Raw genomic sequence first — 23,600 nt, forward strand, 5'->3', positions numbered from 1 at the left:
CCCAGGAGTCTGAGCCTGAGGCAGGGAGGTGCTGGTGACTGTTCCCCCAAGGTGGCTCACCCACAGCACTGGGCATGGGCCAGGTCGTCCCTGCCCCTCAGTAAGCCTGGGGACTGGCAGACCGTCTCATCCCTGGGGACATGTATCCAGCCACACATGGGCTGACCCCTCCCAGCCTCAGCATCCAACACAGTTTGGTCCCTTCTCAGGCCATCCTGGGGCTCAGGGCTGGCACACTGTCTCTATCCCAAGGCAAGCATAGGTGGGCATACTGCCCTTGTCCTTGGTCCACCGTGAGACTGGGCTGGGCTGGCTGGGCCTGCACTCAGAGTCCTGGCCACACCTGCTGTCGGCTGCAGGCATATCACAGATAGGGAGCACTGCCCAGGGCTCCAAGTAGACCAACTAGATAAAGATTCCCACCCACAGCCCAGGAAGATCTGGCAGGCAAGGGTGAGGGAAGGGCCCCGGGGTGGGGTGCTCAGAACCACTGAGCAGGCCTTAACCCAGGCCACTCTGCGGTTAAGCACCACCTCCTGGCAATGGCTGGCCTCAACGAGGCCCCAGGGCCTCCCTGCAGCCCACGGTGTGCATGTCCCTGGCACTCTCCCATCACCAGGCTGTGGTGGGGGTGTGTGGGGAGGCAGTGGTGCACAATGCAGGTAAAATCATATGAGAACATGCGCCCCATGGTGCATGCACCCATACACCAAGGGACTCAGTGCAGGTAAATAATGTGAGAACAAGCATCCAGCACCAGGGGACTCAGAAAATGTCACACACACACCCATTTTCTAGTTTGGTTGGTGTGTGTGTGAGAGAGAGAAAGGGGAGCTGCTATCCTGCCCACATGTGTATGTGTGTGTATCCAGCCCCGCCCATGGGATGGTCCCCGCCCTGCCTTCCCAGTCACCCTCACTGGCCCAGGAGGGAGGGAAACCGCCGTGGGGACTGGGATTTCTCAGAATTAAGGGGGCGCGCGGGGTCATGGGGACAGACAGAATGACCCAGAAGGAAGGAGGCGTACACCAGACCCCAGATGGGGCCCACACACAGGCACGGACCCTCACGCAGACTTCGAGCACGCACACGCATGTGCACAGAGATGGGGCGGGCACACGTGGAGTTGGGACGCACCCATGATGTTCTGGGGCACAGGCCACTAAACCACAGAGCAGCAGAGATCAAAGGCCTGGGCTTCAAACTTAGTTTAAAATACTCTGGGCCTCCACCCCATAAGCCACAGGCCGCCAGTGGCTGAGAGAAGCGGACAGTGGGGGCAGGGCAGGGCTGCCAGGGGCACTCGCACCGTTCACTCAGGGTCGGCCGTGGCATTTGGCTCTGCTGGTCCCTAGGGCAGCTCCTTCCCCCACACTAGGCAGGAAAGAGGCCCAGGCGGCACTTTCTGGAACCAGGCACTTTTAATCGTGGAACCGAGGGGCCTGGAGTGTGAGGAGGGAGGGGCAGGGCTAGGGGCAGAGTTAGGGCCCGGGAACCCTCAGGTTAGGCTGAGGACCCTGGGGTCTGACTGGGTCAGTGTTGGGTGCCCACGTTGGGGCTGGAGGGCCCCAGGTTCAGGATGGGGCAGGGATGGAGGCCCCACAGAAGGAGGGCCAGGCTCCGGGGAGTCAGTATTGAGCCCCAGGGGCAGCAGCCTGGGGTCAGTGTCCTGGGGCTGGGACAGGACCCAGATCAGGACCCAGCCTGTCAGTCATAGTCCCCGTCGTCAAATTTGGTGCTGAAGAAGGCGGCAGAGTCCTTGGCCAGCCGGGCCAGGTGCAGGGCACCAGTCACCACCAGCCCCAGGAGCAGCAGGGGCGGCACCAGCGTCCACATCGCGGCCAGGATGTTGTAGCACTTGGCCTTGGAGCCAAAACGCCGCGCCGCTTCCAGGTCGCCAACCACCTTCTGATCTCGGGCCTGCAGAGAGACCGCAGGGCCAGATGGCTTTGTGTCCTTGGGGCCTGGGGGCCATTCCCCACCCCCACCCAGGGCACCTGGAAGGCCCCTGCTGGACCCAAAATCTGGATGGAGGGTTGTGGCCTGAGGAGATACTCCCCGGGGCCCCAGCTATGGACCCAGGGGCCCTCCCAGGCCAGTGTCAGCCTATCAGAGTTCTCTACGGGTGAGGGTCCTCCAGGGTGCAGAGACACCCCCAACCCTGCCACCCAGGAGCTGAAGTCAAAGGGACCTCTGTTCCAGGAGACCCCAGCACGTGAAACCCCTTGATTGCAGAGACCTCTGTGGGTGCCTCCCATGGCCTCTGTGCTCTTGGACGCGCCAGACCCCCTTAAGAAGAGGCCCCGTGTTTAATGGAGAGGCCCCTGGCCTTGCCTTCCTGAGGAGCTCCTTCCAGGCCATACTGATGGTGTCCCCTTCACAAGCGGTACCCACAGAGCCCCTCAGACAAGCGGAGCCCCCCGCCGCCCCCAGCACGGTGAAGACCCCCCACGGAGCTCCCCACCCGTCCCCCCCCACCTTGGTAGGGCCCCCGCCCACCTTGATGGAGTAGGCCAGCGCCAGGAAACCAAGGCAGCACAGGTTCAGATAGAGGGTGCTGAACACTGACCAGATCAGGTGGTCTCGAGGTGGGGGGTGCGGGGCCCCCAGTGTGAGGGCTGTGTGGGCACCGGCCTTGCTGGGCGTGGGGGCCCGGGGGTCCTCGCGGGGATACGCGGTGTCCATGGGTTCCAGCGCCGTCTCTTCCACACTTAGACTGGTGCTGGGAGGGTGGGCACCCACTCACTTATAGCCCTGCTGCCCTCCCAGCCCAGCCCCTCCATGCTATATATAACACAAATTACAGCCTGCAGCCCGAGGGTGCGGCCCGCCCCTTAGCCCCCACCCCAGGAAGCCCCTGTCCGAGGCTGCCGTGGACCACCCAGCAGGGCCCCTCCTGCCAGACATCCCCCCTTGGAAGGCCACTGCCGGGCAGTGGCAGAGACCCCCACCCACACACCTCATCCCCCCACCCCCATCAAACGCAGTGGGCAGACCATTGGCCAGAGCCCCCTCCCTCCAGGCCAAGAGGGGTGGGAGGTGCTGCCTCAGGGCCATGGGTCTCACAGTTCAGGGACGTACAGGAGCCCCCTCCTCAGAGCCAGAGCTGCTGACACCGCAGCCCCTCCATTCCCAGAACTCAGAACTCAACTCTGCCCCAACACTCGCCGAGCAGGAGCACCAGCGCCGGGCCCTAGGAGCGCTGGCGTCCCTGCAAGGGGGAAGAGGAGGGCGGCTGTCAGAGGGCGCGCGGGAGAGGAGAGAACCGCGTGGGGGGAAAGCCAGGGGGTGCAGCCTGTTAAGAACCCGCAGGGGACCCCCAGGGGCCAGCAGCAGCTGTTAACACTGGTGGCCGGATGCAGGGAGCCTGTGGGCGCCTGTGGTGGACACTCCCCTCCTCAGCCTCCTCGGCTGCCCTCCCTGATCCCAGAATGTCTGTGGTGAGTGGTCCTGCTTAGGGCTCAAGGTCCGCCCCAGTCTTGTCTCTGTGGCTGCAGATGCCTCTGCGTGCTGACGACTCACATTTATGTCTTCAGCCCAGACTGACCCCCAAAGACATTGGTTTGGTCCCCAGCTCTGGACTCACACACTGCTCTGTGGACCTCCACCCACTTCCCAACAATAGACCCCGGATCCTCCCTCCAAACCTCCTGTGCCCAGCCTTCCCCCAAGCAGTGGTGGCAACTGCACCCGGCCAGAAGGCTCAGCTTCCCAGTCTCGCAGTCGTCCACACTCCCGAGCGCCTGGGACTGAGCTGCCCTCCCTCCTCCAGGACCCGCACTTGCCACCGGCAGGGGATGGTTGGGTAGGGCGTTCCTTGCTGCTGTGCTTGAACCTGTGAACCCCAAATATCTGAGACAGGTCTCCGTTAATTTAGAAAGTTTGTTTTGCCAAGGTTGAGGACGTGCCCATGGCTCAGGCTCAGGAGGTCCCGAGGGTATGTGCCCAAGGTGGCCGGAGCACAGTTTGGTTTTACACATTCTAGGGAGACAGGAGACATCTGTCAACATGTGTAAGATGAACATTGGTTCAGCCTGGAAAGGCAGGACAACGCAAAGCAAGGCGGGAAAGACTCGAAGTGGGGGGCGCTTCCCGGTCGCAGGTACATAAGAGACGAAGGTTGCATTTTGCATTCTTTTGAGTTTCTGACTCGCTTCTCCAAAGGAGGCAATCAGATAGTCATTTACTTCAGTGAGCAGAGCAGTGACTTTTTTTCTTTTCTTTCTTACTTTTTTTTTGTGAGACGGAGTCTTACTCTGTCGCCCAGGCCAGTGCAGTGGCGCTATCTCGGCTCACCGCAACCTCTGCCTCCCAGGTTCAAGCGATTCTTCTGCCTCAGCCTCCCGAGTAGCTGGGACTACAGGCACCTGCCACCACGCCCGACTGGTTTTTGTATTTTTAGTCGAGACGGGGTTTCACCATGTTGGTCAGGATGAAAAAAGCTAACTGTGTAAAGTATTTAAAGAGGTTTGTTCTGAGCCAACTATGACTGACCACGGCTCATGACACAGCCTCCCGAGTTCCTGCAAATGTACCAGAGGTGGCCGGGCTACAGCTTGGTTTTATACATTGTAGGGAGACAGAAGTTACAGGCAAAGACATAGATCAATGCAAGTGTCAACGAAAAGAGTCCAACTCTGTGAAATATTTGAAGAGATTTATTCTGAGCTATACATGAGTGGCCATGGCCCGTGATGTGGCCCTCAGGAGGTCCTGAGAACATAGGCCCAAGGTGGTCGGGGCACAGCTTGGTTTTATACATTTTAGGGAGACATGAGGCATCAATCAAGTCCATTTAAGAAATACATTGGTTTGGTCCAGAAAGGCAGGACAACACAAAGCCTGTGGGGGGGCGGGCGGGGGAGGCGGCAGTGTTCCAGGCTATAGGTGAATTTAAACATTTTCTGACAATTGGTTGAGTTTGTCTAAAGACCTAGGATTGGTAGAAAAGGAGTGTTCAGATTAAAATCAAGATTGTGGCTGGGCATGTAATCCCAGCACTATGGGAAGCTGAGGCGGGCAGATCACAAGGTCAGGAGTTCAAGACCAGCCTGATCAACATGGAGAAGCCCCATCTCTACTAAAAATACAAAATTAGCCGGGCGTGATTGTAGCAGGACGAGCGGCAGACAAAACTCCTCAGACACCAAGTTAAAGAAGGAAGGGGTTTATTTGGTCGGGGCATCCGCAAGACTTCTGTCTCAAGAGCCGAGCCCCACCCCCGAGTGAGCAATTCCTGTCCCTTTTTAAGGGCTCACAACTTTAAGGGGGTGTGCGTGAGAGGGTCGTGATTGAGCAAGCAGGGGGTATGTGACTGGGGGCTGCATGCACCGGTAATTAGATCGGAACAAAACAAGACAGGGATTTTCACAGCGCATTTCTATACAATGTCTGTAATCTATAGAAAAGAGAACCAGTTAGGTCAGGGTCGACCTTTAACTACCAGGCCCAGGGTGCGGCTCCGGGCTGTCTGCCTGTGGATTTCATTTCTGCCTTTTAGTTTCTACTTCTTTCTTTGGAGGCAGAAATTGGGCATAAGACGATATGAGGGGTGGTCTCCTCCCTTATGATGGTGCCTGTGATCCCAGCTACTCAGGAGGCTGAGGCAGGAGAATCATTTGAAACCGGGAGGCAGAGGTGGCGGTGAGCTGAGATCGTGCCACTGCACCCCAGCCTGGGTGACAGAGCGAAAGACTCTGTCTCAAAAAATAAAGAAAAAATAAAGACGTGGAGACCAAAGTTATCTTGAAGTCTTTCAGTGGCTGCCCTTAGAGATAGTAGGTGACAAATGTTTCCTATTCAGATCTTAGTTAATCGCTTCAGGATTGGGAGGGTCTGGAAGAAAAACACCTAGCTATGTTAATTGAGATTCTTTATAGATGCAGATTTTCCCCCAACAAGGAACAGCTTTGCAGGGCCATTTCAAAACTTGGCAAAGAAACTTGTTTTGGGGGAATTTTGATTTTCTTCCTTCTTTTTTTTTTTTTTTTTTTTTTTGAGGCTGAGTCTCGCTCATGTTGCCCAGGCTGGAGTGCAATGGCGCAATCTCAGCTCACCGCAACCTCCGCCTCCCAGGTTCAAGCAATTCTCCTGCCTCAGCCTCCCGAGTAGCTGGGATTACAGGGATGCACCACCACGCCCGGCTAATTTTGCATTTTTAGTAGAGACGGAGTTTCTCCATGTTGAAGCTGGTCTCGAACTCCTGACCTCAGGTGATCCGCCCGCCTCAGTCTCCCAAAGCACTGGGATTACAGGCGTGAGCCACCGTGCCCAGCCCTTGTTTCATAACGTTATGCCAGAGTCAGGTTGGAAAGTAAGTCACGATATATAGGGTTAAATAAAACTCATCTGGTTGGCCGGGTGTGGTGGCTCATGCCTGTAATCCCAGCACTTTGGGAGGCCGAGGCGGGCAGATCACCTGAGGTCAAGAGTTCAAGACCAGCCTGGCCAACGTGGTGAAACCTGTCTCTACTAAAAATACAAAAACAAAACAAAACAAACAAAAACAAAAACTCATATGATGAGAAGTTACCATTCGTAGGGCATGACTCCCCAGGCCCCTCTGATAGGAATTTGGGAATGATAAAAAAGTCAGAGTTTAGTTCTCACAGGTAAGGTGTACATTGCTTCTGCCAGGAAAGGCAGGACATCTCAAAGGGGTGTGGTCACGGGTCATAGTGATACCAGTGGGCTTGGGGAGGTTCCCAATTGCCAGTGGGACCTGAACCCCCACGGGTGTCCAGGCTCTTGGCACAAGAAGGAAATTCAAGGATGAGTCAGAAAATAGTGAAAGCAGGGAGATTCATTGAAAAGTGAAGGCCAGGCGCGGTGGCTCGTGCCTGTAATCCCAGCATTTTGGGAGGCCGAGGCGGGCGGATCACCTGAGGTCAGGAGTTCGACACCAGCCCGGCCAACATGGCAAAATCCCGTCTCTACTAAAAACCCAAAAATTAGCCGGGCGTGGTGGCGGGCGATGATGATCCCAGCTACTCGGGAGGCTGAGGCAGGAGAATCGCTGGAACCCCGGAGGCGGAGGATGCGGTGAGCCGAGATCGCGCCACTGCATTCCAGCCTGGGCGACAGAGACAGACTCCGTCTCAAAAAAAAAAAAAAGAAAAGAAAAGTGAAAAGTACACACTCAAGAAAGGGCCGTGTGGGCGGAGACTCCAGAGTCACTTGCAGGGGTTTGGGTGGAGTTTCCATCTTTCGGGGTTTCTTTCACGGAGGGGGGTATCATGAAGATTCTTGCAGGAAGGTGACGATTTCTCAGAACTGAGGTGCCTCCCGTTTTTTCTTCAGGGCAGCCTAGACGGTCTTTATCGATAGCAGCTGAGAGGCCTCGCCTGTCCTGTGGAGGGCACGCGGTTCCCTTCCCCGCAGGCTACAGCTCGATGCAGAAGGGGATGGTCCGAGAGGCCCGTACACAGCCTCCGACGGCGCTGTTTGGACGTGGAGGGCAGAGGACACGTGGCAAGTGGGACAGCGAAGTTTCCCTGTGGCCCACGAGGAAGCAGAACGTGCGGGCAGGCAAGTGCCTCAGGACCGGGGCGCAGCTCTCCCACCGGCTCGCCCGGAGCGGCACCACCCGCTGGTCAGCCGGGCGCCCGGGAAGGCCCCGACATGAACGCGCCACGGAAACGCCCTCCACGGTTCGCTCCGCCGCACGGCCCTCCCGTCCGGGCTCCGCGTGCGAGCGACCTCCGGCCCTCAGGCGGGCGACGAAGTGCGGCGCGTGTGCGTCCTCCTAGGTCGCCGGCTTGTCCCCCGGCCTCCGCGGACTCGGGCCGCCGGTTCTCGTCGCGGACGGCGGAGGTGTGCAGGGCGCGCCCAGCGCAAGGCCGCCCTGGCCCCAGACCCGTGGCCGCCGCAACGCGCCGCACGGAGGCCGCCATCTTGGCCGAGCGCCCGCCAAGTCCGCGGCGAGTCTGCGCTCCTGGAACTGCGCGGCGCCGGGCGCGGGCTGAGGGTGTTACGGGAGGAGGTCCTGGGGGCGCCCAGGTCACGGCGGCTCCGTCTGTCTTCGCCAGCTGCTTCTCAAAGTCTCGTCGGCCCCTCGCTTCTGCAGCAACTTCAGCAGTTTCCTTTGCTAGTCACGTGAGGCTGCTGCTTAGAATGTTCTGTTCTCCTGCGACCGCTCCGTGTTATTCCGTCTCGTCTTGTGGATTTAAAGATTTTCTGATTGGCAGTTGGCTTAGAGAGTTCAGCTTTGGGTCCACGCTGGGTGGCTCACACCTGGAATCCCAGCACTTTGGGAGGCCGAGACGGGCGGACCACGAGGTCAGGAGATCGAGACCATCCTGGCTAATATGGTGAAACCCCGTCTCTACTAAAAATACAAAAATTAGCCGGTGTGGCGGCGGCGCCTGTAGTCCCAGCTACTCCGGAGGCTGAGGCAGGAGAATGGCGGGAACCCGGGAGGCGGAGCTTGCAGTGAGCCAAGATGGCGCCACTCACTCCAGCCTGGGCGACAGAGCGAGATTCTGTCTCAAGAAAAAAAAAAAAAAAAAGTTCAGCTTTGCCTAAAGAGTTGGTTAGTCGAAAGAAATTCTTGAGTTTAGATAACAGGGGCTGTGGAAGGCGACGTGCTTGTTGCGCAGATGAGCCTCCAGGCAGCAGGCTGGAGAGAAGGATGATAAATATCTCTTTTCCACCCTTAAAAAGGGCTGTTAGTTAAATGTCTGTTCTGTTAGGAAAAGACCTAGAAAGGGAAGGAGATTCTCTACAGAATGCAGATTTCCCTAATAAGAGACAGTTGTGCAAGGCCGTTTCAAAATATGCCAAAGAAATCTATTTTGAGGCTGGGCATGGTGGCTCACACCAGCACTTTGGGAGGATGAGGCAGAAGGATCTCTTGAGCCCAGGAGCTGGAGACCAGTCTGGGCAACATAGCAAGGCCCCGTCTCAAAAATAAAAAAAGTTTATTTTGGGGGTAAATAATTTTTATTTCCTTCAGAGCCTGCTATTTGTTGTGAAAGGAAAATAAATATTGGGATCCCAAAATCACTGAACCAAAAGGAGACGTCACGCTGGGAACTGCTTAGGGCAAAGCTGCTGCCCATTCTGTTCCTAAAAACGGCGACTGCCGAAACAAAAAAGCTACATACCTGCCTCAATTTGTCCACAGGGAAATTCCTTGCGGGCAAAAGAAAAATAGAACTCAAAGTTACCCTTCCGGCTGAGATAATGCATATCTGATCGCTTCCTTTGGAAAAGCTCATCTGAAACTCAGACGAATGGGATCCTTTGTCTCTTCTCGACCTGTGATCTGGAAGCCCCCTCCCCACTTCTAGTTGTCCCGTCTTTCCAGACGGAACTAATGTACGTCGCACATATATTGATGTCCACGTCTTCCTATAAAACCAGCTGTGCCCCGACCACCTTGGGCACCCTGTCAGGGCCTCCTGAGGCTCTGCCACCCGTGCATCCTTAACCTTGCTCTTAAATTGACGGAGAACTTTCTCAGATATTTAGGGTCTACACTGTAATGTGACGCTGTACCACAGTCATGTTGGAATTTGGTACCTTATTGCCTCGAAGAGTCTGTTTTGTCAGTACTATGAGCTTTATCTCAGTGTTACTGCTGGTCGGTTGTACCTAAACTCCACAGGGAGGGGATATCAGTAGGCCTGTCCAACCTGCCTTCCCTTCGAGGCTGTGAATTCAGTTTTTCAGGTTTGTTTGGGACTCCTTTGGCCAAGGGAGCTCCATTCAGTGGTGGGGGCAAGGGGGCTTAGATTTTTATTTTTGGTTTTCAGTCAGCACTCCCGTCCAGTCGGGGGCTTCAGACCATGAAGAGGGAAGGTGTCCCCACAGCACAGCCAGACACAAATCCCAGGACATCCTGTGTGTGGGGGAGACACAGCCCAGGATAAAAGGCGTGTGGAGGCCTGGACGTGCCTAAGTCCTTTGCACTCACCCCAGCCAGCAGAAGGAAGAGGACTTAGGGACCCAGGCCTGACGACGGACTCCTGCAAGTGGGCATTAATATAAGACATTAGTATCTTACTTTCAGGGCTGGCAGTGGTGGCTCACACCTATAATCCTAGCACTTTGGGAGGCCGAGGCTGGCAGATCACCTGAGGTCGGGAGTTCAAGACCAGCCTGGCCAACATGGTGAAACCTCGTCTCTACTAGAAGTGCAAAAATTAGATGGGCAGGGTGGCAGATTACCTGTAATTCCAGCTACCCCAGGAGGCTGAGGCAGGAGATCACTGGAACGCAGGAGGCAGAGGCTGCAATGAGCAGAGATTGTTCCACTGCACTCCGGCCTCGGCACCATAGCGAGACACCATTTCAAAAAGAAAAAACACTTTACTTTCGGGATACAATTGAGGCAGGAGAATAGGGTCTGGAGGCCATTTCACACTGTCTTCCTGGAATTAGGAAGTCTTACTCCCTTTGCAAACCCCCACTTCTGCATGGCAGATGGGAAATTGAAAGTACCTCTGATTGGCTTTTTCTAATCAATCAGAATTTGCATAGGACTGTACCCTTGTAACTTAATTGAAGCTTCTGATAGGAGGACAAGTCTTCCCATAGAAGTGCAACTTTGTAACTTCACTTTAGCCTCTGATTGGTGGCTTTCTGCAACGATTTCATTTTCATTTTAAAAAATCATTTTTTATTTCCAAAAATAATTTCATTTTGAAAAAAATCTCTGCTTTTGTTGCTTCATTCTTTCCTTGCTTTTGTGCATTCTGTACAATTCTTTGTTCAAAACGCCAAGAGCCTGGACACCCACTACCAATCACGCAATCCTTTCTGCGTGGCCTGGAAAACATCCAGTAGCAAGGGTGTTTAACGTCGAGAAGCACTGTGATTCGACAGTAGACACAGTCGTTGTTAAAGTTAAATCTTTTAAATCTTACAAATTATCAATAAAATTTATCCTATAGAGCCAAAGTCATCATTACTCAAACACATCACTCTGCAATTACACCGCTGCACGTTACTGTCATGTGAGCTCCGGAGGTCACTGATGTGGACCTGACCACCCGCTGCGGTGAAAGGCTACAGCAGGGTGAGCAGCCGCCCATCTCTGCAAGTTCCACCTGCAGCGATGTCCTCTGGGGAGTCTGCAGCCTGGTGGGCAAATAAGCCCAGGAAAATGGGCCCATGTGGCACATCAGGAATTAAACAGGTCGCGCTGCACACAGGCCTGCAGGCCACGCTCCTGCCCCTGTGACCCCTCCCCTGCCAGCCCTGCCCACACTGCCCCCTCTGACCGGCCAAGTGCACAGCATCAGCTCACTTTGCCGCAGTAGCCTCTGCCAAGGAGGGTCCAGGAAGAAACCCAGAGGCCACACAAGGTGTTTCCACAGGGAGGACATAACCTCAGGAGCTGCTCAGAGGCACAAACCGGTTCATGAGAAAAACAGGCGGCAACTGCAGGAAGCAGCTGGCACCCGTGTGAGGACCCAGGGAAGAGGCAGAGATGATCAGAACCTGGAGATCTGGAGGGCACCCCAGGGACCAGACACCCAGAGCTCTGGGCAGCGTGGGTGCCGCTGGGCCGCGTGGAGCGGGTCTGGGAGCCTTCACCCAGGTGGGCCTCCAGGGTAAAGGGCCATGGCTCCTAACTCCACCATCCAGGCCTCTGCCACTGGCATCCCACAGCCCCCTCTTCCGTCAGTGCTCCCCAGAGTCCCCGTTCCTGGGCCTGGAGGGCTCCTTTGGGACAGGCAGCACTGGCCGCCAGGCCTCTGACCTGCACCAGGAGACACAGGGACCTTTAGCCCCCACACCCGCACGGAGCAGGACTGCAACCCCAGGAAAGGACAAGGCATTTCAGCAGATGAGGCCTGTGACAAGTGAGGCGAGGGCTTTGGGGGAACTGCTGTGGGACCTGGCGTGTGGAGGCACCAGCACAGGCCTGGCAGGAGCCCTGAACCGGGACAGTGAGGTCCTGCAGCTGCTGGCCTGCGGTGTGGAGACTCCCAACGTAGGGGAAGTCTCCAGGACCCCCACACCCCTAACAAGATGAGAAATGTGCTCACTTGGGCTCTAGAGAGGAAGCCCCTCAGCCCTCAGCCCCTCCTTCCTCCCCGTCCTAAAGTAATTTGATCCTCAGGAATTTGTTCCGCCCTCATCTGGCCCCGGCCAACTCTGCATTTGACAAATGCCAGGAAGAGGAAACTGCTGAGAAATCGAAACTACTGGGGAAAGGGAGGGCCCACTGAGAACCATCCCACTAACCCGACCACTACTGGCCTTCGCAGGACACCATGAACCACACGGTCCAAACCGTCTTCCCTCCTGTCAACAGCGGCCAGCCCCCCAGCTATGAGATGCTCAAGGAAGAGCATGAGGTAGCTGTGCTGGGGGCGCCCCACAACCCTGCTCCCCCGATGTCCACCGTGATCCACATCCGCAGCGAGACCTCCGTGCCCGACCATGTTGTCTGGTCCCTGTTCAACACCCTCTTCATGAACACCTGCTGCCTGGGCTTCATAGCATTTGCCTACTCCGTGAAGGTGCGTATGGCCCCAGGGAACGCTCAGAGGGTCCCGGTGAGCCTGGAACTCCACCTGCCCAGAAGCTGCCTGGGGTAGGGACTCGTGTGTCCCTGTGTGAGTTTGTGTGCACCTCTGTCCCGTGTGTGCCCACGTCAGTAGCTTTATCTGTGTGATCTGTGTGTGTGTGTGGCTTGGGGAATCTGCCCAGTGCAGGTCTAGGAGGAGGCTCCAGGAGGCTGGCTGGCTCAGAGTTTGTCCCCAGCGATCCACTAGCCCAGAGCAATTCTCCCTACAGCCCAATACCAGAAATTACACCCTCACCTTCCAGACTGGCACCCAGGCTCTCCCAGAAAGTGAGAAGGGAACTCACAGGCGACTTCACCCCGTGGTGGGGAGAACAGCCTGTGCTGGGGCCCAGGCAGAAGGAGGATGAGCCCCGAGGCCCCTGGGGAGTCTGAGCCTGGTGAGGAAGGGGAGGAGGTGGTCCCTGATCTCAGAGTGGGGAGGAACCGGGGGGAGTGGGAGCCACAGCACATGGCTCTCAGCTGAGGGATCCTGGTTCCCTCACCATCTCTTCTCCTCCAGTCTAGGGACAGGAAGATGGTTGGCGACCTGACTGGGGCCCAGGCCTATGCCTCCACCGCCAAGTGCCTGAACATCTGGGCCCTGATTTTGGGCATCCTCATGACCATTCCGCTCATTGTCATCCCGGTATTGATCTACCAAGCCCATCGATAGATCAGGAGACATCATTCAGGCGAGGAGCTCTGCCCATAACCTGTGTCCCACGTGCTCCACCTTCCATTCCTGGTCCTGCCCCCAGAGCTGAGTCCTGTATCAGCCCTTTATCCTCACACACTTTTCTACAATGGCATTCAATAAAGTATACATGTTTCTGGTGCTGCTGCGACTTCACCTGGGGAGGGGTCCTGCTGGTTCTAAGATTAAATGTAACGCCAAAGGTTCTTGCCTTAGCCGCGCCACCAAAGAATTGGTGTGCCGGCTGCCTGCGACAAGTGATGGAGACACGGACCAAGAGAAGAAGAAACTGTAGGCTTTATTGAGCAGAATGACAGTACAAAGATTCCACGGCGTGGAAGGGGTCCCAAGCGGGTAGCCACTGCTGGTTTTGGGTGATTGCCTCTTAAACTCTTTAAGGCGGGAAATACATGCGGCGGGAAGATATTACCAGAGCAAAAAACAAAGGCAGTAAATTATTTTGTGACGTGTCTTAGATGTTGAGGAAAACCGGAATTGCAACTTATGTTTTATCTAATTTTATCTATTTTATGACCTTGCAGCGGCATAGCAAAGGAGACAGGATCTCACAGGACTTTACAAAGTATGTTCACAAGGAATTGGGATTGGGAGCATAGATAAGGTCTGCTGGTCACAGAAAAAGGGGTTTTTAACATTCCTTTTAGTTTTAGGGGAGGGGGAAGGAAGAGGAAGAGAGGACACAGGAAGCTTACAGCAGAATTTTCGCTGTTTATAGCTTTCTTGGGGAAGAAAACACATAAACAAATCCTGGTGTTAGGAATACTTTAGGCATATATCTTCAATACTATTCATCTAGGACCTAAAGGAGAGCCGATGCAGGAGATGGGGGTTTCACAGCTTTCTGAGCCCCTACTCGACCCAGGATGCCCAGCTGGCCCCTTCTTTCACGAGCAGTGTGGTCAGCCCCTGCACTGCCCCTTCTGGCCTCTGCAGCTCTTGGGGACCGGGCAAGTGCTCAGGCCTTCTGGTTTCTGGCCTCCTGCTGTGGGCAGCAGCTGGATCCAGGACCCTGGGAGGAGTTCCTGTGTCCTGGAAGTCTCAGCTCCGACTCAAGGTGGGCTCTTTTCGGGAACGTCAGTGCTGAGTCGGGGACACCCTGGGCCCAAGGATGCTCTCTTGGCCTGTCAGCAGTCCAGGCTGTCGGCTGAGGACAGAGGGAAGGGCTTGAGCCCCCAGCAGGGCTAGGAAAGGGCAAGGTGGCACCGGCTCCCCAGCTGCTCCCAGGCCCTGCTCTGTGGTGCTGGGGACCTGGCTTTACTTCCTCGGGGTGGAGGGAGCACCGAGCTGTCTGGAGCAGCCAGTCCTGCACATGTGGGCGGCTCAGGCCCTGTGGGAGCGAGGGGGCTTTGTGCCCAGGGCAGCAGCTGAAGGAGCCCCGGGCCTCGTAGCCCCTCCTGGGTGACCCAGGTGCTGCTTCGTGGCAACTGCCGCCTCCAGTCCGGCGGGCATCGTCCCTGATCCCCCGCGGTGGGGGCAGCACAGGAGCAGAGGAGCTGCCCTCATGGAAGTTCCCTCCACCCGGGTCTGACCCCTGGACAGACTCCCCCGCCCCGACCTGGTTACAGCTCCCTTCCCCGGTTCGGTCTCCGGTGTGGGCGTCTGGGGTGCCCCGTGGGCAGCCGCGGTGGGAGCTGGGGTGGCCACGCGCGCCCGCCCCGCCGTCCGCCCCCGATTCCAGGTGTGGATCTACTCCCCCTCCCCACCCGCACCCGCCCCAGACCCGGAGCCGCGCTCTCGGCCCAGGGGTCCAGGCGCCCTCTCCCCTCGGGGGTCTCCCGGACGTGAGTTCCAAAGGGGGCGAACTCCGAAGTGGGCCCGGGCGGGAGGCGCGCGGCCCCGCCGGGCGGGGAGGGAGAAGCGGCGGAGGCGGGAGCTCAGCGGCGCCCCTGGCGGCGGCCGGCGCAGGTGCAGGTCCCGGAGGAGGCTCCGCCCGCAGCCCGGACCCCGGGGGGTGCGCGGGACGCGGACCCCGAGACCCGCAGCGCCTGACGAGCACGGGCGTCCCTCTCCTCCCCCTCGGGCACGTCCCCGGCCGAGCCTTCCGGCCCCGCTCTGGGGCTCCCACCTCCCCTTCACCCGCGGGGGGGTCCGATTTCCGCGTCTCCGGGGCCCCTCCCTGGGCAGGGGCTCCAGCCTGAATCCAGGAGTGACCTGTGGGAGGACTTGGTGGTCCGGGAATCACCCCGGGAGCCCGGTCCTGTGACCCCATAATGGGTTCTCTTTGCGCTCCGGGACAGAGCCCGTTGGTCGCATCGCGGCAGGGGACTTGCAATAAGGAAGGTGGAATTCGCGCAGAGCCGGCTGCAGGGGAGACCCGAGTTTTGTTATTACTCAAATCCGTCTCCCCCAAAACGTGGGGATCCGCCTTTTGAAGGATGATTTGGTGGGGAGGCGGCCAGTGAGTCAGGAGTGCTGACCGGGCCGGTTGGAGATGAAGCCTTGGGGGGTCGAAGCTGTCTTCCCAACCCTAACCCAGTTCCTGGGTAGGGGCCACAGGACCAGGGGAGCCAGATTGTGGGTCTGGGTGGTGGCGGCTGATCCATTGAGTGCACAGGTCTGTAAAGTATCTCAGACTCTGATCCTAGGTTCTACAGTCGTGCTGTGAGCCTCGGGAGCAACTTGGGGGCTGGCGGGGTCAGAATCTTCCATCCTCCAGCTGCGTGACTCCTAAACCATCATTTCTAATCCTGCGGCTAATGTGTTAGTCCTGCAAAGGCAAACTAGTCCCCAGGCAAGAAGGGGGCTTGGTCAGCCTTCATCGATAAACGCTTCTCCCCAGATTAGTAGGCGAAGCCCAGGGATGAGCAAGGACAGCTTGGAGGTTAGGAGCCAGACGGAGTCGGTTAGGTCAGACCTCCTTCACTGTCGTCATACTCTCAGTGATGACTTTGGCAAAGGTGGTTTCATTTCCATGCCTGCCCCTCAGAATCCTGCCTCCCTCTTGTGCCCTGCAGTTTCTTCCTCCCTAAACCACAAAACACCTTCCACAGGAAATTGAAGCCGCACCCTGTGGGGAAAAGAAAGATCAGACTGTTACTGTGTCTATATAGAAAGAAGTAGATATAAGAGACTCCATTTTGTTCTGTATTTGAGATGCTGTTAATCTGTGACCCTACCCCCAACCTTGTCCTTGCAAGAGACAGGTGCTATGGTGACTCAGGGTTTAAAGGATTTTGGGCTGTGCAGGATGTGCTTTGTTAAACAAATGCCTGAAGGCAGCTTGCTGGTTAAAAGTCATCACCATTCTCTTAATCTCAAGTACCCAGGGACACGTACACTGCGGAAGGTCACAGGCACCTCTGCCTAGGAAAGCTAGGCATTGTCCAAGGTTTCTCCCCATGTGATAGTCTGAAATATGGCCTCGTGGGAAGGGAAAGACCCGATCGTCCCCCAGCCTGACACCCGTGAAGGGTCTGTGCTGAGGAGGACTAGTATAGAGGAAAGAAGGCCTCTTGGCGGTGGTTGGCAGTTGAGATAGAGAAAAGCATCTGTCTCCTGCCCGTTCCTGGGCCATGGAACATCTCCGTGTAAAACCCCATTGTGTGCTCTGTTTACTGAGAAAGGAGAAAACCGCCTTAGGGCGAAAGGTGGGACTTGCTGGAGCAATGATCCTAAAAGGTTTATGGAGATGTTTGCATATGCATATCAAGGCACAGCATTTCCCTTTAAACTTATTCATGTCACAGAGAACTTTATTCATATGTCTTACTGCTGACTTTCTCCCTACAATGATCCTATTATCCTGCCACTTCCTTTTCTTTAAGATGGTAAAGGTAATTAACAATAAATACTAAGGGAACTCAGAGACCGGTGCCGGCATGGGTCCTCGGTATGCTGAGCGCCGGTCCCCTGGGCCCACTTTTTCTGTATACTTTGTCTCTGTGTCTCATTTCTTTTCTCAGGTCTCTCGTTCCACCTAATGAGAAATGCCCACAGGTGTGGAGGGGCAGGCCACCCTTCACACCCCACTCCTCAGTCACATGTGGCCTTTGATAGGAGATCACAAAGCCTTGCAGGGAGTTTGTTTAGGCAGCCCTCGATGTCTCAGAGCAGGCTCCATCCACATCCACCCCTGGCTTGCCGGGACCCGGCCACAGTTTGGTCTAAGTGGCCTGGGATGTGGTTGGGCCTGGCAGTGGCCTGTTGGGGATTGGGTGGAGGGTGGCGGGGATGGTGTTCGATTTGGGGAGGCCCAGCTGTGACTCCTAGCAAGGGCGACGGCGAGCTCTTCATAGGAAGTGTCGACGCTTCTGCAGGCTGAGGGGTCTGGCGACCTGGATGCAGATTCCAGATGATCAGGCCAGATAGCCGGCCATGTGTCTGCCCCAAGGTACTCTCTAGCAGCCCTGACTCTGGCAGAGTACATCTGCCTAGGATGGGAGTTTAACCTTCATATTCGTTTGTTTTCACACTAGTATAAAGAACTGCTTGAGACTGGGTAGTTCATACATTAAAGAGATTTAATTGACTCACATGGCTGGGGAGGTGTCAGGAAACTTACCATCACGGCAGAAGTTGAAGGGGAAACAGGCACCTTTTCCACAATGCGGCTGGAAGGAGAATGAATGAAGGATGAACTACCCAACGCTCTTAAAACCATCAGATCTCTAGAAAACTCACTCTGAGGAGAACAGTATGGGGAAGCACCCCATGACCCAGCTCCCTCCACCTTGTCTCTCGGGTGACATATGGGGGTTATGAGCATAACGAGGATTATAAGTGAAGACGAGATTTGGGTGGGAACACAAAGTGTAAACCATAGCACCTTCTTTGGAGCTCATCTATTTTTGGGTGTTTGTGTACCTGTGTTTTGGGAAAAATAATAAATGCAGACTAAAATCAATAACCCCTCCGTACCCATTACCAGCATCCACAATGCTCACCTTCTGCCACTTTCTCATCTATGCCCCCATCTGAGATTAGATGATAGCTCATCGTCTTTTAGATTTTTAGGTAAAACTTACGTTAATAGGGGTAAATCCCATCTGTCCAGTTTTGAAAATGTAAAACCACCTTGTGAAAAATTATGTTGTTAGCAGCGGAATGTATCTGAGTCACAGGGCATGAAAATGTTAGTGGTGGCAAATCCATGTGGCTCTGCAGCAACCTCAGTTCTTGCCCCCTCAGAAGAAAGAATTCGACTGAGGGGCATAAGGCAGAAGGAGAGACCAAGGCGAGCAGCAGGAGTGGAAGGAAGGAACCGCACTGGGAAGAGGGCAAAGTGGGCAACTTATGACATGAAGTAAGCAGCTGGATCTTCGACGTGGGTTTTATGTGGTGGCTTCTGCATCTTCCGCCCCTTCTCCGCATTCGTCTCTTGGCACGGGCTATCTGCAGATTATCTGCAAACACGGTGGTCTGCCAGCACTTGGGAGTGGCTGCGTGCAGGGTGTTTGCTGGAGCTCTGCGCGTGCTCACTTGGGGCCTTCTTCCCCTACCAGCTGAAAGCTCGTGGGAGGTCATTCGCCAGTTAAACCAGCCATTTGACCTCCTCATGCGCATGCTGGAGCCACTCACCCAACTCCTCCTGAGGTCTTACTGGGAAGCTGCTGACCACGTTTCGGGTTTTTTCTATCTACTGGGAGACTGCCTTTCCTTGGCACTGGTCACTACCAATTATTATTTTAGAGAAACGGTGTAACAACCATCTGACCATCACCTGAGGGGTCGCCTGACATTCCTGGTTGGGGGTGGGAAGCGCTTTCCTGTCCTGCTGAAGCCGCAGGAGCTACCTACTGTAACAGTATCAGTGAGAAGAATTATTGAGACTGTGAACTGAGCTAACCCACCCCCCATCTTGACTTTCCCTTAATTATTCCTGGTTTTTGGGGCCAAACTGACTTTGAGAGACATATAGGCTATTGTTTCAATGACAATAGGCCTTGTCCAAAACTCAGCGGCTCGTCATGATTGGGGACTAAACTCTGATTTTTTTATCTTGCCCAAATTCCTATCTAAGGGGCTTGGGAAGCCATGCCCTACAAACCATAAATTCTCATCAGATGGGTTTTATTTTACCATGTATATCATGACTTACTTTCCAACCTGACCCTGGCATAACGTTACGATACGAGGAAGAAAATAAAAAACATTTTACCCCGAAACATGTTTCTTTGCCATATTTTGAAATGGCCCTGTAAAGCCGTTCTTTGTGGGGGGAAATTTGCATCTGTAAAGAATCTCTATTGGCCGGGCGCCGTGGCTCAAGCCTGTCATCCCAGCACTTTGGGAGGCCGAGACGGGTGGATCACGAGGTCAGGAGATCGAGACCATCCTGGCTAACACGGTGAAACCCCGTCTCTACTAAAAAATACAGAAAACTAGCCGGGTGAGGTGGCGGGCGCCTGCAGTCCCAGCTACTCGGGAGGCTGAGGCAGGAGAATGGCGTGAACCCTGGAGGCGGAGCTTGCAGTGAGCTGAGATCCGGCCACTGCACTCCAGCCTGGGCGACAGAGCGAGACTCTGTCTCAAAAAAAAAAAAAAGAATATTAGCTAAATCTTTTTCTTCCAGACCCTCCCAGTCCTGAGGAGATTAACAGTTGAGCACCTTTTAAAGATCTGAATAGGGAACATTTGTCATCTATTGTCTCCTAAGGACAGCCACTATAAGACTTCAAAAGAACTTCGGTCTCCACAATCTTTATTTTAACCTGTACACCCCCTTTCTACCAATCCCAGGTCTTTAGACAAACTCAGTGACTCAATCATCAACGAGAGGATTAAATTCACCTGCAGGCTGGAGCGCTGCCGCCGCCCCCCCACACCCCCCCCCCAGCTTTGTGTTGTCCTGCCTTTCTGGACCAAACCAATGTATTTATTTTTTTTCAATGTATTTCTTAAATGTATTTGATTGATGCCTCATGTCTCCCTAAAATGTATAAAACCAAGCTGGGCCCCGACCACCTTGGGCCTATGTTTTCAGGATTTCCTGAGGGCAGCATCACTAGCCATATTTAGCTCAGAATAAATCTCTTCAACTATTTCACAGAGTTCGACTCTTTTCATCGTCGTAATTTAGAGCTTAAGATTGGCCTTTTGAGATTCCCCCCCTCCTTTTTTTGCATGCCTGACACCCATGGCTCCCCCTGGACCTGACAGCTCCTGTGGTCCCACCCCGGAGGGGCGACTCAGCTCAAGGGGACAGAAAGGGTCTATTAAACCCTTCCCCCCCCCCCCCGCAGAGTGCTCTGCGGCCCAGGCTAGGGTAGGGTGCGGTGGCGCGATCTCCGCTCACTGCAGCCTCTGCCTCCCAAACCCCTTCTTTACTGAAGGCCCCTCCAGCGATTGCAAATGGATGCTCGCCGCACACACCGCCCCGCCGCACCCAGAGTCCGCCGGTCGCTTCCCCTCTCAATCTCCGCCCTCTGGGAGGCAAACCTGTCCACGCCGGGGTCAGCCTGGCCGGTCCCACGACATCCCGTGTGGGGCAGGTGTGTCCTCCGGCGCCTGCCGCCTGGGCTCGGCGTCCGCCCCGTCCCTCCCAGGAGGGTTTCTCCCGCTGTGGACGCGCCCCGTGTGGCCGCCTTCTCCCGACCGAGAGCACCTGCGCCGTGCCTGGTCTTGCCCTTCTCCAGAGCCGGCGGCCCGAGTCTCCCCTGCAGAGGAGGGGAGGCCCAAGGCCGCCGGGGCCTGGCGGGCGATGCCGTCCACGGGGACCCGAGTCCGCTCTCCCGCGAGTGCTGTTTGGGAAACTTCTCGGCTCGGGCCTCTCACCTCCCCGCGGTCGGCGCACACCCGACGCCCGTGGGGACCGGGATCTGGCCGCGCTGCCGGGCCGTGGCGAGCTGGCGTTCGGCACCCAGGACCCACGACGCGCGCTGCGTCTCCGCCTTCGTGATGCCTCAGACTTCCCGTCACATCTCAAGACCGCGGGATCCCGGGGCCCTTGCGGGTGCACCAGAGGGGTCTCCCCCGGCAGGACCCTCTTCCCCAGCTCCCGCGGGGCTCCTGGTCGAAGCTGCCCTCCGGGGCCCTCGCGAGCACTGCCCGCCTGGGGGAAGTCCCCGCACCGGCGCACCCCGCACCTGGGCCTGGGCACCTGGCTGCGCCGCCCCCCGGGCCCGGCTGCTGCTCCCGCCGGCCTCCCTGCCTCGGAGCGAGCGAGTGCCTTTCCCTGACCCGGCGGCGCCGGGCCCTCCCCTCAATGCCCAGGACCTCCGAGCCGGCCTCGCTCCCTGGTCACGCTGGCAAAAGTGGAACCCTCGGCGAGAGGGCGCGCCCTGATGCGCGTCCATGGCCCCCCTCCCGAGGACCCCCACAGTTAGGGCGCCGCAGGTGAGCGGCGGGGGAAGTGGGGGACAGTTAGGGCGGTCGGTCCCCAGCTAGGTCCCGGGAGAGCCCTGCAGTACCGCCGGCTGAGGCAAAAGGCAGGCGGGGCTTGTCATCGCGGTCCCACTGCTGGCAGGCTGAGAGCCAGAATCCCCCAAGGGGCAAGGCACCTGTGGGACCCCCGCCGCCACAGTGAGGCCCTGCTTTGGCCCCAGGAACTCCTCTACCCAGGAGGCCCAGCCAGTTTTGGGTTCAGACTTCAGAGTTTCCGTCCGACTTGGTGGAGAAGTCACTGGGTCTGACTGGCTTCCGCAGTCAGCCCACAGTGGGGGGGGGGGGGCTTCGCGCCACCCTCGGGCCACTGGCTGCCCCCACCCCAGGGGAGCAGGGAAGACCCCGGCTGGACTGGAGGAGGCAGGTGCCAGGACCCAGCACACCTGGATCACCCAGGAGGGGCTGCAGCCCTGAGGCTCCTTCAGCTGCTACCCTGCCCCTCCCGCAGGGCCTAAGCCGCACACCAAGCCCCTGCCCCTCCCGCAGGGCCTAAGCCGCACACATCTGCAAGAGGAGCTGCTCCAGCCAGCTCAGAGGCAGGCACGGTTGTCCTGGCCCAAAGGTATTCTGGACACAGTGTGTCCTTACCTTGGTGTCAGAGAAACACCCACCCCACAGTCCTGGTCCAGCTGCTGCCCATGGCAGGAGGCCGAAACCAGCAAATTCTGAGCACATCCCTGCTTGACGTGAGAGCTTCACAGAGGAGGGATGCGACTGTGCAGGGGCTAACACTGGGCTGTTTCAGGACTAGGCTGGGACCCTGCAGCAGGGCCCCCATGCCAGGTGAAGTCACAGCATCATCACAAGCATGTGCACTTTATTGAATGTCATTGTGGACAGGTGTGTGGGGATAAAATGCTGTATCTAGGGGCAGGACCAAGGGGACAGGGACAACAGCCCCAGCGTGAGGGCCAGCATTGCAAAGTGGAGTACAAGGGTCGCGGGCTATGGGCAGCTACTAGTAACGCTGTTTTTCCTGTACGATCTGTGACATAACATGGTAGATTGCCACAGAGCCATACACCAGTAACAGGATGAATCCGATGGTCATGAGGATGCCCACAATCAGGGCCGAGATGTTCAGGCACTTGGCAGTGGAGGCATAGGCCTGGGCCCCGGTCACGTCGCCAACCATCTTCCTGTCCCTAGACTGGGGGACAGGACACAGCTGAGGGCTCTGAGAGCCATGTGCTATGGCTCCAGCTTCCCCCTGGCTCTTTCCTGCCCTGAGATCAGGGACCACCTCCTCCCCTTCCTCACCCAGGCTGACTCTCCAGGTGCCTCAGGGCTCATCCTCCCTCTGGCTTGACCCCAGCACAGGCTGTTCTCCCCACCATGGGGTGAAGTCACCTGTGAGTTCCCTTCTCACTTTCTGGGAGAGCCTTGGTGCCAGTCTGAACGGCATCCAGGTAGGGAGAATTGCTGTGGGCTAGTGGATCGCTAGGGACAAACTCTGAGCCAGCCAGCCTGCTCTAGGAGGAGGTCCTGGAGCCTCCTCCTAGACCTGCACTGGGCAGATTCCCCAAGCCACACACACACAGATCACACAGACAAAGCTACTGACATGGGCACACACGGGACAGAGGTGCACACAAACTCACACTCAGGGACACATAAGTCCCCACCCCAGGCAGCATCTGGGCAGGTGGAGCCCCAGGCTCACTGACACCCTCTGAGCATCCCCCGGGGCCACACGCACCTTCACGGAGTAGGCAAATGCTATGAAGCCCAGGCAGCACCAGTTCAAGAAGATGGTGTTGAACAGGGACCAGACGATATGGTCGGGCACGGAGGTCTCGCTTTGGATGTTGATCATGGTGGACCTTGGGAGGATGGTGCTATGGGGTGCCCCCAGCACAGACACTTCGTGCTCCTCCTTGTGCATTTTCTGGCTTTGGGGAAAGAAGTGTTGAGTGAAGGTTCGAGAAGTGTGGTTTTCAGCGTGGAGGGAAGCAGAGCAGTGGTGTCCGGATGCAGTGAGCCCTGCTTTCCCCTGTTGTTTCAGTTTCTCAGAAGTGTGTATTTCTCTTAAGTTTCTATTTC

General features: G+C 56.5%; 3 protein-coding genes and 1 pseudogene across 6 annotated transcripts in view; 2 read left to right on the top strand and 2 right to left on the bottom strand.

Annotated features, from left to right (window-relative positions):
* Positions 1-1,402: 1,402 nt before the first annotated feature.
* On the bottom strand, positions 1,403-2,721 carry IFITM5 (interferon induced transmembrane protein 5). Its single transcript, XM_050759302.1, has 2 exons — positions 2,500-2,721; positions 1,403-1,920 (listed from the first exon to the last, which is right to left on the bottom strand). The coding sequence occupies exons 1-2, from the start codon at positions 2,683-2,685 to the stop codon at positions 1,708-1,710; spliced, it is 399 nt and encodes a 132-aa protein (XP_050615259.1). The 5' UTR covers positions 2,686-2,721; the 3' UTR covers positions 1,403-1,707.
* A 9,395-nt stretch (positions 2,722-12,116) lies between these two features.
* Positions 12,117-13,355, top strand: LOC126936562 (interferon-induced transmembrane protein 3-like). Its single transcript, XM_050759301.1, has 2 exons — positions 12,117-12,473; positions 13,041-13,355. Exons 1-2 carry the CDS (start codon positions 12,225-12,227, stop codon positions 13,191-13,193), a joined length of 402 nt encoding a protein of 133 aa, XP_050615258.1. The 5' UTR covers positions 12,117-12,224; the 3' UTR covers positions 13,194-13,355.
* On the top strand, positions 13,324-14,900 carry LOC126935727 (uncharacterized; annotated as a pseudogene).
* Positions 14,901-22,357: 7,457 nt separating this feature from the next.
* Positions 22,358-23,600, bottom strand: part of LOC126936564 (interferon-induced transmembrane protein 1) — a 135,262-nt gene continuing 134,019 nt past the window's right edge. For all 4 annotated transcript variants that reach the window (XM_050759306.1, XM_050759304.1, XM_050759307.1 and 1 more), the window contains exons 2-3: positions 23,257-23,560; positions 22,358-22,707 (exon numbers count right to left, since the gene is read on the bottom strand). In XM_050759306.1, the coding sequence (XP_050615263.1) occupies positions 22,516-22,707; positions 23,257-23,442 (378 nt within the window). In that variant the 5' untranslated portion in view covers positions 23,443-23,560 and the 3' untranslated portion in view covers positions 22,358-22,515. The remainder of the gene's footprint in view (positions 22,708-23,256; positions 23,561-23,600) is intronic.

This window comes from Macaca thibetana, chromosome 14 (assembly GCF_024542745.1).
Source record: "Macaca thibetana thibetana isolate TM-01 chromosome 14, ASM2454274v1, whole genome shotgun sequence".
Taxonomy (NCBI): Eukaryota; Metazoa; Chordata; class Mammalia; order Primates; family Cercopithecidae; genus Macaca; species Macaca thibetana.